This window comes from Ranitomeya variabilis, chromosome 1, assembly GCF_051348905.1.
Source record: "Ranitomeya variabilis isolate aRanVar5 chromosome 1, aRanVar5.hap1, whole genome shotgun sequence".
NCBI classification, from domain to species: domain Eukaryota; kingdom Metazoa; phylum Chordata; class Amphibia; order Anura; family Dendrobatidae; genus Ranitomeya; species Ranitomeya variabilis.
In genome coordinates, this window is record NC_135232.1 from 139,427,561 (window position 1) to 139,440,891 (window position 13,331).

A 13,331-nucleotide genomic window follows, 5' to 3' on the forward strand; every position below is an offset into this window, starting at 1 on the left:
ATGCTAGTGAAGTATGTGTGGTTTGTTTTCTATGTCGCTGCTATGCTGCATATTCTGGGGCTTGGTGTCAGTGAATGAGATCACTCGTCTACTGCCTTCTCTTTGCCCCCTATTAAAGTGTGGGTAATGTTAATGTATAATCTACCCCTCCATTCATCAGACTTGGCCAAGTGGTGATGAGGAGCGGCAGTGAGGTTTACTATCCAGGCACATTAACATCCATCTGCTACTCTTCTCTTATATTATCTCATTCTTTCTTCTCTTACAGAGTTCTTACAGCCGGTCACGCCGTAATACACGATCCAACCAGTCTGGAAGGGGAGATAACGCATGTGTTCACTAATAATAAAGTCCTCTTGCAAGATAGAGACCATAGTGCTCCGTATTACTCCGTGCTGTACCTCGGCAATTATCTTTTAGAGGTACGTTTATTGTTTCTGTTCATCCATATTGTATTATCTTTTGCCTCTGAAGGATTTTGGAAGTCCTGTAGTGATCCTACTGAAAATGAATGTAAGGCAAAAGAACGGCGCTATAAATCACAGACAAAAAGAGACTAATCTCATCTTCCCGGATGTGTAACAGTGGAGCTACACTTTATGTAGAAAAAAGAAAAATCATAATTCTTCAAAATAGAAAAAAAAAGTTGCACTCACTAAGTTTGTAGTATTTAATATATTCATGCCAAAAATACAAGGTGAATATGCCTTCTTCACGTATTTTCAAAACAGTCAATGCCTTAAAAACTGTATTTCAGTGTCAAGCAACCCCTTTAATGTTAGGGGTTTTTTTAAACATTTTTATTGCATTTTTTTAACCTTTTTTTATCCCAACTGTGGTGATTTGAAAATGTAATTGTTTGATCATATGTATAATTCACTGCAATACTGGGATAGCGAACCAATGGGCTTACAGAGGCCAATGATTGGTTTACTCCGTTTTGGGCCATTGCAGTAACCGTGACAAACGGTTCCCTTTCATATGCTCCCTTATAGGACCTCACAGTACAACTGTCCCCCTTTGGGCAGTACACAGTAATGACACAAACCTATGGCCCCATAATTTCATAGAGCCCTCTCTGTGCTACACGGTGTAATAGTGTTCCAACACAGTAATGATGCCCCCTTAGTGTCTCCACACAGTCCTGATGCCCCATAAGTGCCTCCCTTACCTGAATCATGCCTATTTTGTGTCCTGTATGTCCCCCTTTTATGCTCCATGCTTAGTAATAGTGTCCCCCTTTGTGCCACACAGCATCTGTGCCCCTGTTCAGTAATGGTGTCCTCATTGGGCTGCACGGTATGGTGCTCACCTCTTGCAGTGCTTGGCTGTTTGGACCTGACACTAATGAATTTCTGGCTTGACTTTCCCTCTCCTCTCGTGTCCTCCCTCTCTTACTGACCTGTTACACTACAACCAAGCTTGTATCGCTCCTCTAGTGTCCTCCCACATAACAACCCTCTCGTCAAGTATTCTCCATGTACCCACATCCCAGCCTTGATCAGTCCTGCATCTTGACTCCTCTTGCAACAGAGAAAAGACATCGAGAATGGTTGTCGCTTCTTGGGGTAAGGTCAGCGATGTTGAGTAAATGGTGGATCATGGACATGGTGGCTTGCTGCTCATCCATTATATTTAAATGCATCTGTGTGCTGCAGACACAGATACCGTTGAAATTATGTCACCGGCCAGGGTTGGGTCAGTTTGACACCTCATCTACAGTACAGACCAAAAGTTTGGACACACCTTCTCATTTAAAGATCTTTCTGTATTTTCATGACTATGAAAATTGTACATTCACACTGAAGGCATCAAAACTATGAATTAACATATGTGGAATTATATACTTAACAAAAAAGTTTGAAACAACTGAAAATATGTCTTATATTCTAGGTTCTTCAAAGTAGCCACCTTTTGCTTTGATGACTGCTTTGCACACTCTTGGCATTCTCTTCATGAGCTTCAAGAGGTAGTCACCGGAAATGGTCTTCCAACAATCTTGAAGGAGTTCCCAGAGATGCTTAGCACTTGTTGGCCCTTTTGCCTTCACTCTGCGGTCCAGCTCACCCCAAACCATCTCGATTGGGTTCAGGTCTGGTGACTGTGGAGGCCAGGTCATCTGGTGTAGCACCCCATCACTCTCCTTCTTGGTCAAATAGCCCTTACACAGCCTGGAGGTGTGTTTGGGGTCATTGTCCTGATGAAAAATAAATGATGGTCCAACTAAACGCAAACCGGATGGAATAGCATGCCACTGCAAGATGCTGTGGTAGCCATGCTGGTTCAGTATGCCTTCAATTTTGAATAAATCCCTAACAGTGTCACCAGCAAAGCACCCCCACACCATCACACCTCCTCCTCCATGCTTCACGGTGGGAACCAGGCATGAGTCTATCCGTATTCCGTTCACCTTTTCTGCGTCACACAGACATGGTGGTTGGAACCAAAAATCTCAAATTTGGACTCATCAGACCAAAGCTCAGATTTCCACTGGTCTAATGTCCATTCCTTGTGTTCTTTGGCCCAAACAAGTCTCTTCTGTTTGTTGCCTGTTTTTAGCAGTGGTTTCCTAGCAGCTATTTTACCATGAAGGCCTGCTGCACAAAGTCTCCTCTTAACAGTTGTTGTAGAGATGTGTCTGCTGCTAGAACTGTGTGTGGCATTGACCTGGTCTCTAATCTGAGCTGCTGTTAACCTGCGATTTCTGAGGCTGGTGACTCGGATAAACTTATTTTCAGAAGCAGAGGTGACTCTTGGTCTTCCTTTCCTGGGGCGGTCCTCATGTGAGCCAGTTTCTTTGTAGTGCTTGATGGTTTTTGCCACTGCACTTGGGGACACTTTCCGTTTTTTTTTTTTTTATTCTTGCCATAATACAAATTCTAACAGTCTATTCAGTCGGACTATCAGCTGTGTATCCACCAGACTTCTGCTCAACACAGCTGATGGTCCCAACCCCATTTATAAGGCAAGAAATCCCACTTATTAAACCTGACAGGGCACATCTGTGAAGTGAAAACCATTCCCGGGGTCTACCTCTTGAAGCTCATCAAGAGAATGCCAAGAGTGTGCAAAGCAGTTATCAAAGCAAAAGGTGGCTACTTTGAAGAACCTAGAATATAAGACATATTTTCAGTTGTTTCACACTTTTTTGTTAAGTATATAACTCCACATGTGTTAATTCATAGTTTTGATGCCTTCAGTGTGAATTTACAATTTTCATAGTCATGAAAATACAGAAAAATCTTTAAATGAGAAGGTGTGTCCAAACTTTTGGTCTATACTGTACCTCCAGGTCACAGCTCCATAATGTCTGTGTTGTCTGCTGCCATTGGTGCTCGGCATTATCCTGTACAATTATGAATGCCGTCTGTAGCAGCACCTTTCAGGCTATGTTGCCACGATCAGGAAGTAGCAGCGCTTTGGCCGCAGCATATCTTCGCTGCGTTCTAATCATACCGGTAAATCCGCATGTGTTCACTGAACCGTGCAGATTTACCAATTCCGATACATTCTATAGTGGAAATTTCTGTTGCGGAGACTAGTGTCTCTGCAACAGAACTTATTGTGGTGCGGCTTGTAAACCCGCACCGCCGATGATTTTACGCCACGTCAAATAGAAGCACAGTGGGCATGGGATTTATAGAAATCCCATCCACTATGCTTTTACTGTACAAAGTACGCTGTGTTCAAAACGCTGCTATTCCTGATCGTGGGCACGCACACTAAGAAGTGAGGGTGCCAAGCCTCCTTGCTACATACTAAACCATCTAGATAAAAAAGATAATAAAGAGAAGCCCATTTGGCGACATTTCGGTTCCAATACGTGAACCTTTTTCATGCAGCATTTTATCTAGATTTATTCTGGATATAAACCGTAAAATGTGTAACGGGAGATTTAAAAAGGATGGCACAAAATGACCGCCTCAGTGTTCATAACCTAGAGAACATGACACAAATTTATTAACATGAAAAAACTCATCATCTATCCAAGTTTTATTTATACACTACAGATGACAAGTGATGTGTTGTCTCGGATTGATTCACCAATGGTCTACTGGCCTCCATGATTTCTAGATCTAACACCCTGGAGCTTATTTCTGTGTTTCTACAGGTGTTTATCACAAAATTAGAATATCATCAAAATGGTAATTTATTTCAGTTCTTCAATACAAAAAGTGAACCTCATATATTATATAGAGTCATCACAAACAGAGTGATCTATTTCAAGTGTTTATTTCTGTTAATGTTGATGATTATGACTTACAGCCAACGAAAACCCAAAAGTCATTATCTTAGTAAATTAGAATACTTTATAACACCAGCTTGAAAAATGATTTTAAAATATGAAATGTTGGCCTTCTGAAATGTATGTTCAGTAAATGCACTCAATACTTGGCCGGGAATACTTTTGCATCAATTACTGCATCAGTGTTGCCTGGCATGGAGGCGATCAGCCTGTGGCACTGCTGAGGTGTTATGGAAGCCCACTTTGATAGCAGCCTTCATCTCGTCTTCATTGTTGGGTCTGGTGTCCTCATCTTCCTCTTGACAATTCCCCATAGATTCTCCATGGGCTTAAGGTCAGGCGAGTTTGCTGGGCAATCAAGCACAGTGATATTGTCATTTTTAAACCAGATATTGGTACTTTTGGCAGTGTGGATAGGTGCCAAGTCCTGCTTGAGAATGAAATTTCCAGATACAATTATATTGTTGCTGGCGCACAGCAATTAGCACAATAACCTGTAAACAACCATGGGGGTGCAAACTAAGTGGTTAATCAAAAACAAAGATTTGCAAAGTGGAGGGCATGGAGTGTGCAGGAGAGAAACGGCAAACGACGGCCGTTTCAACAGGATTATGGTAAAAAAGGATTTCTGAATCACATACTTGGTGAGTGCCGCTTTTCACTCTTTTTCTGGATGCATGTCAATCGTATTTGGACTAGGCAAAGTCATGCTGGACTCATCCTTCATCATTTGCATATGGCATATGGTTCTGGTACACAAGTAGTTGGCCTGGGACAACAAATACATTATTAGATTTCAGAAAAAGGGATCTAAAGTAGACCTGGGTAAAGTCCGGCCAATAGGCCACATCTGGCGAAATGGCTCACAAACCAGGGGAGTCGAAGGGCTGAAAACGGCGGTGTCCCTGCTGTGAGTTGGGGGTGCCCAGTGTCAAACTTTGATCTCCCTGTCCGGTGTCTCGATTTTAGCTATGGTGGAATAAGGAAACTGGACTCACTGTTCTACCAACCAGCCTGTGCGTCTCAGTTTCAGCACAGCAGGTGCGATCACGTCTCATGAGCCTGCTGCAGAGCCTCGGTCTACATGACGCACAGACCAAAGACCACTGTGTAGAGATGTGGGGGACAGCATAATGTGTGTATGGGAACATACTGTTTGGGCATAGCTGTTGACAAAGGTACAAAGTCTCACTTAGGCAATGTTCACACGCAGGCTCGGACTGGCCCACAGGGAAACAAGGGAATCCCCCGGTGGGCCCCAGTGGAGATCTAGGCCCCCAACCTTACTGTATGGGAAGTATTATCATATTATCATAATTCACTTGATTCTCTCTGCACAGAAAAACGCAGAATCCCATCATTCATTAACAAAACTACCCAGTGCATTATTATATAGAGATGTAGGTAAATTTGTGAACCAGGGTCAAGTAATGTTTGTATGCAGGTTAAAAGTGGGCCCCCAAAGTCAATTTTACTGGTGGGCCCTTGGCACCCCAGTCCGACACACGTTAAATTTTTTATGCAAATTTCAAGATGCGTTTTACAGTACCAGCAAAAGCGATGAGATTTCAGAAATCTCATGCACACATATTGGTTTCTTTCCTGACTGAATTGAAAAACTGATGCGTTTACAAACTACAGCATGTCGCTTCTTTTAGCGTTTTTTCACCCATAAAAAGCAATAAGTGCAAAACAGCAGCAAAAACAGAGGTATCAGGTTTTGCTGCATTTTTGGAGCAGAAAACTCAGGGTGTTGCATCATATTTCTTGAGGGCACTAAGCTACCAGCATGCACAAGAGACGACTGTCACTGAGAAATACGCAGGAAAAAAATGCTTTTTGTAAGCAGCTCAATTGCTGACAAGAGGGAAGGTTTAGCCTGCAGAAAAAAAAATGCAGCAAAAGCGCAACATGTGAACATAACCTAACAGGAGAAGAATGATTTATTGGTTTTAATAAACTGTATAAAAGGCAATTAATTATATGGTTTTGAATAGCTGCAGCGCCTTACAATAAGCCCTACTGTAACATGTAATAGCAGTAACAGCGAGTCAGCAGACTTAATTCTGCTCAATATTAACAGATAAATAATAAAAGTAATATTGCGCAAAATTAATTCAGCCAATTGGTTTAGCCTTCTACAACAGTCACAGTCTCTCAGGTGTAAATCCCAATCTAAACTGAATCTGGCACTTTGGAAGGTTTGAGTGACCTCACTGGTTCCCGTTGAGCCTCATGTTTGGTTCCCCCATTTGATCATAAGATCAAGGGCTTTTAGAAGGTTTGTTTAATGGCAAAACTATGTACTTTAAGTGCAAAGAATATAATGCATTAGCAGACATGCACTAAAAGGAATCTATCGCCAGGTTTTTGCTGTCCCAACTGAGGGCATCATAATGTAGGAGAAGAGACCATGATTCCAGCAGTGTGCCACTTACTATACCCCTTCAAAGTGAGCCAAGAGCTGTTTTTTTCAACAACACAATGCCAGGCCACGTGTTACTCGTGCTACTGTGAGCAGCCTGTGTGGCCTCAACGTGCTACCACGGCATGCAGTATCTCTGGACTTGTGTTCCATTGCGCTCATATGGGATATCGTTGGTTACTAATTGCACATGGGAGCTGCCAGCAGTGGATCTTGATGATTCAGAGAAGCAGAACATTTCTCAGACAGCCATTAATAACCCCACTGTTAGCAGCCAAGGTGTGTAACAGCGGGAATTTCTGTGTATGGCGCTCATACACCACAGTGAATATAAATAGTCATTTTGAGCTGTTTCCATTTTTTCATTATTTGTATCTCATTAACATGTCTGTCCATCCTGTGATTACCATACGTCAATGACTTTTCCTTCTTCATGATGTAATTTCAATGTATATACAGGTGCTGCTCACAAAATTCGAATATCATCAAAAAGTTAATTTATTTCAGTTCTTTAAAACAAAAAACAAAACTGATATATAAAGTCATTACAAAGAGAGTGATCTATTTCAAGTGTTTATTTCTGTTAATGGTGATTATCATGACTTACAGCCAATGAAAACCCAAAAGTCATTATCTCAGCAAATTAGAATGAACAAAAAACACCTGCAAAGGCTTCCTAAGTGTTTATAAAGGTCCCATAGTCTGTTTCAGTAGGCTCCACAATCATGGGGAAGACTGTTGACTTGACAGATGTCCAGAAGGCAGTCATTGACACACTCCATAAGGAGGGTAAGCCACAAAAGGTAATTGCTAAAGAAGCTGGCTGATCAGAGTGCTGTATCCCAGCATATTAATGGAAAGCTGAGTGGAAGGAAAAAGTGTGGTAGAAAAAGTTGCACAAGCAACCGGGATAACTGCAGTCTTGAAAGGATTGTTAAGAAAAGGCCATTCAAACTTTGGGGGAGATTCACAAGGAGTGGACTGCTGCTGGAGTCATTACTTCAAGAGCCACCACACACAGATGTATCCAGGACATGGGCTACAAGTGTCGCATTCCTTGTGTCAAGCCACTCATGACCAATGGATAACGCCAGAAGCGTCTTTCCTGGGCCAAGGAGAAAAGGAACTGGACTGTTGCTCAGTGGTACAAGGTGTTGTTTTAAGATGAAAGGAAATTTAGCATTTAATTTGGAAATCAAGGTCCAGAGTCTGGAGGAAGAGTGGAGAGGCCACAATCCAAGCTGCTTGAGGTCTAGTGTGAAGTTTCCACAATCAGTGATGGTTTGGGGAGCCATGTCATCTGCTGGTGTAGGTTCAATGTGTTTTATCAAGACCAAAGTCAGCGCAGCCGTCTACCAGGAAATTTTAGAGCACTTCATGCTTCCCTCTGCTGACAAACTATTTGGAGATGGAAATTTAATTCTGGCAATGAGGAGATAGGAAAAGAACCACTTATAAAGTATGCACACCACCTATGATAATGTAAAAACAGAAAACTTTATTGACAAAAGTACTAAAAACAGTTAAAAACAATGTGTCAAAATCCCTCATGAAGCCTGCTTCCATAAACATCAAAATAGTATAAACCCGTAATACTTAGGTAGAACGCATGGCAGCCCAAGAAATATATATATATATATACATATATATATATATATACATATATATATATATATATATATATATATATATATATATATATATATATATATATATATATATATATATATAGCCAAAGAAACCTCTTAAACATACTTATATCCACCTGATGGGCTACGATTAGCCCGTACAAGGAAGAAATATACCCACTCAGAGCAACATGTTCATAGAAAGAGACCAGAGTTCTTTTGGGTATGCAAAGATAAAAAACAAAAGTTTATTGAAAGTTCACACTACATATTAATACCAATAGTATAAAGAGAAACCCAGTAAAGTGACATATGCGCAGAACAGCAACAGGGCAACCAGAAGCCCCCAAAAACTTAAGCCCCCTTGTGCCTCACATCATGATCATATATAAAGTGCACGTGCAGTGAGATCAAGCACAGGTAAGCTGGCATAGCTCATATATGTACCATTGGCCCCAATAGGGAAAGAATCATATATAATATAAACAGAGTAACAGTTCAATATCATACAGAGCCAGCCAGTACTCACCACGGGCAGAAGTAGGGAGGGTTCCGGGGCCGGGTGTAAAGAAAGCCCCCCGACGTGCGTTTCGCGTCCACAACAGACCGCTTTCTCAAGGGATATATACAGTGGGGCAAAAAAGTATTTAGTCATTCAGCAATAGTGCAAGTTCCACCACTTAAAAAGATGAGAGGCGTCTGTAATTTACATCATAGGTAGACCTCAACTATGGGAGACAAACTGCGAAAAAAAATTCCAGAAAATCACATTGTCTGTTTTTTTATCATTTTATTTGCATATTATGGTGGAAAATAAGTATTTGGTCAGAAACAAACAATCAAGATTTCTGGCTCTCACAGACCTGTAACTTCTTCTTTAAGAGTCTCCTCTTTCCTCCACTCATTACCTGTAGTAATGGCACCTGTTTAAACTTGTTATCAGTATAAAAAGACACCTGTGCACACCCTCAAACAGTCTGACTCCAAACTCCACTATGGTGAAGACCAAAGAGCTGTCAAAGGACACCAGAAACAAAATTCTAGCCCTGCACCAGGCTGGGAAGACTGAATCTGCAATAGCCAACCAGCTTGGAGTGAAGAAATCAACAGTGGGAGCAATAATTAGAAAATGGAAGACATTCAAGACCACTGATAACCTCCCTCGATCTGGGGCTCCACGCAAAATCCCACCCCGTGGGGTCAGAATGATCACAAGAACGGTGAGCAAAAATCCCAGAACCACGCGGGGGGACCTAGTGAATGAACTGCAGAGAGCTGGGACCAATGTAACAAGGCCTACCATAAGTAACACACTACGCCACCATGGACTCAGATCCTGCAGTGCCAGACGTGTCCCACTGCTTAAGCCAGTACATGTCCGGGCCCGTCTGAAGTTTGCTAGAGAGCATTTGGATGATCCAGAGGAGTTTTGGGAGAATGTCCTATGGTCTGATGAAACCAAACTGGAACTGTTTGGTAGAAACACAACTTGTCGTGTTTGGAGGAAAAAGAATACTGAGTTGCATCCATCAAACACCATACCTACTGTAAAGCATGGTGGTGGAAACATCATGCTTTGGGGCTGTTTCTCTGCAAAGGGGCCAGGACGACTGATCCGGGTACATGAAAGAATGAATGGGGCCATGTATCGTGAGATTTTGAGTGCAAACCTCCTTCCATCAGCAAGGGCATTGAAGATGAAACGTGGCTGGGTCTTTCAACATGACAATGATCCAAAGCACACCGCCAGGGCAACGAAGGAGTGGCTTCGTAAGAAGCATTTCAAGGTCCTGGAGTGGCCTAGCCAGTCTCCAGATCTCAACCCTATAGAAAACCTTTGGAGGGAGTTGAAAGTCCGTGTTGCCAAGCGAAAAGCCAAAAACATCACTGCTCTAGAGGAGATCTGCATGGAGGAATGGGCCAACATACCAACAACAGTGTGTGGCAACCTTGTGAAGACTTACAGAAAACGTTTGACCTCTGTCATTGCCAACAAAGGATATATTACAAAGTATTGAGATTAAATTTTGTTTCTGACCAAATACTTATTTTCCACCATAATATGCAAATAAAATGATAAAAAAACAGACAATGTGATTTTCTGGATTTTTTTTTCTCAGTTTGTCTCCCATAGTTGAGGTCTACCTATGATGTAAATTACAGACGCCTCTCATCTTTTTAAGTGGTGGAACTTGCACTTTTGCTGAATGACTAAATACTTTTTTGCCCCACTGTATATATATATATATATATATATATATATATATATATATATATATATATATATATATATATATATATATATATATAGTGTATTTAGTATGCACGCAAATCACAACATACAGCTAGACAAAAATAGTCAATAGAGTATGCAAAAACACCCAAACAAAGATAAACTGAGAGAATATTAACCCCCAATAATATAGCCAGATGCAGAGAGGCCCGGCGCCTGCGCACTGCAGTACTTTGCTCTGCCCTCAACAGGGCAGACAAAGTACGCCTACGCCAGTGCCGCAGCGTGAAGACAAGAAGAGGACGTCATCGTAAGAAGATGGGAGGCCCCGGACCGCGACACTCATTGTACCGGGACCGCCCCTGGGTGAGTATAATCTAACCTCTTTCTCATCTTTCAGGACACATCGGGGGCTTATCTACAGCATTACAGAATGCTGTAGATAAGCCCCTGATGCCGGTGGCCTTAGCTCATCTTCGATTTTGGGGGTGACAGGTTCCCTTTAATGTTATATATATATATATATATATATATATATATATATATATATATATATATATATATATATATATATATATTGCCTTAGAGCGGCTACAAGCCTGTGTCCAGGTTGAATAGTATACTCATGGAGCACGCTAGTCCTCCACAAACATATACATGGATATGAGAAGAGGTTGCAGGTATGCAGTACCACCACCCTAAGGGCTTGTTTCCACTTGAGAGAAACACGTCCGTGTCTCGCATGTGGAAACCAAGCTCTGGTGCCGAGACTTTGGAGCGGAGCTGTGCAGCTCCATGTGTTCCTATGCGGCCGCACGCTCCGCTCTGGAGTGCCGGCACCAGAGCTTGGTTACCAAATGCGAGACACGGACGTGTTTCTCGCAAGTGGAAACAAGCCCTAACGTGCGTTTCGGCTGGTGTGCCTTCTTCTGGAGGAGTCATACTAGCCTATTGGATGTATGCTGGGAGCAAATGGGGGGAATGACTGTTCTACAAACACTAAAATTATATATATTATATGATATTTTAAATATAAACTAAAAAAAGAACCATGCCAATGAGGTATTTTTTAATTACCTCTCCAATAGCAATCAGTAGTGTGTGTACAGTGTGTTTTGTTGCTCCAATTAATCTAGATAAAAAAAGCCATTTTTTAAAGTTTTTTTATCCCCCCCTCTATTAGCCATCAGTAATTTATGTACAGTTTGTGCATGCAAATACTTACCCAAAACTTTCTTAGGCTATGTGCACACGTTGCGGATTGAGGTGCAGAATTTTCTGCACAAAATCTGCATCTCCTGGCAGATTTGATGCGTTTTTTATTCAGATTTTGTGCATTTTTGTTGCGGATTTTGGGCGGATTTCATGCGTTTTTTACCCCTGCGGATTTCTATAATGGAAGGGTGCAGAAACGCTGCAGATCCGCACAAAAGTAGTGACATGCTCCTTCTTTCAATCCGCTGCGTTGTCCATGCGGAATTTTCTGCACCATGTGCACAGCATTTTTTTTTTTTCCTATTGATTTACATTGTACTGTAAATCTCTTTGCGGATCTGCAGCGTTTCTGCGCGGAAAAAAACGCTGCGAATCCGCAGTAAATCCGCATCGTGTGCACATAGCCTTAGGCCATTTCCATCGCTGCTTCGGACTGTGCATCATGTGCCTGCAGGTCTGATGTAGCAACGTCTCGCTGTGGACCGTCACTTTTTTTCCTAATGAAAGCCTAAGGGTATGTTCATATTTTAACAGTTTTCTAGAAACAGTTCTGCACCAAAAATGTATCTGTTGGCAGAAAAAACACAGCTTAAAATACGTGAATTTATTAATGCGTTGCTTTACTTGAGTTTTTTCTCATGCATTGGAATGGGTGAAAAATGCTGGAAGAATTGAAAAGGAAAAAATAAAGTTGGCATGAAACGTCAGGAATACCATTCACTTTGCTGCTACAAGGAAATGCTTCAATTTATGTGGAAAAGTTGCATGGAAAAAATGCAGCAAATACCGTGTGCACATACCCAATTTATAGGGCCTTGTTCTGAGTCTCATAGACCTACCTTGAGTAAGTGACTGCCAGTCCAAACAGAAGGCTCTGTGAAAGCCGACCGGTCACAACTGCGGTCACATGATGCAGGCGGGCATCGGGGCAGCGCTGTAAACGGCAGAAGACTGCAAGTGGTAAGTATTTAAAGCCCACACTGTACTCACATTATTGATGGCAATAAGAAAAAACTTCAACAAAACGCTCGACGTTAGGCCCATCACTGTAATATTTCCTTCAGGCACTTCTGATTACTATACTGGCACTAGCGGGGGTCTGTAGTATTTCCTGCTAGGTCACAAGTCCTTAGTAAAGAAATAGTTCCCTATGTGTGTTCCTCACAATGGGCATCGCCGGTCCCTTCTGCAACCTGGCCCGTGCCCTGTAGCGTACGTCTACACTGGATGTAATGGCCCTGTTCACTTGAGTCTCCTGGTCAGCAAAGCAGACGTCTGGCCCTGTACGGTAGCGTTCTACCTTCAGTCCTTGACTTGCAGCGTCCGGATATTAGGGTCTTGACTGGCGAAGTCAGTGTGTTGGTTCTTGATCGGCTTAGTCTGGACTTTAGATGTCACGCTGGTCTCTGGTTTCAACCACTCTTCAGTCGCACTGACTCTACGTTCCACTACTCACACGTTCTCCCTTTTTCACAGATTGACGCCACCTCTCTTCCCGCCCTATCACTCTGGCCTTTCATATTTGATAATTGCACCACAGCTACCACCTGACCCGGTGTCCCCATCAATTTCCTCCCTCCAGAA

The 13,331-nt window shown here is 42.1% G+C and overlaps 1 protein-coding gene across 1 annotated transcript in view; it reads left to right on the forward strand.

Moving 5' to 3' along the window:
- The window catches only part of SLF1 (SMC5/6 complex localization factor 1), a 178,205-nt gene that overhangs the window by 50,405 nt on the left and 114,469 nt on the right, over nt 1–13,331 (forward strand). The window contains exon 5 of the mRNA XM_077289233.1: nt 269–422. Coding sequence (XP_077145348.1) covers nt 269–422 — 154 coding nt within the window. The remainder of the gene's footprint in view (nt 1–268; nt 423–13,331) is intronic.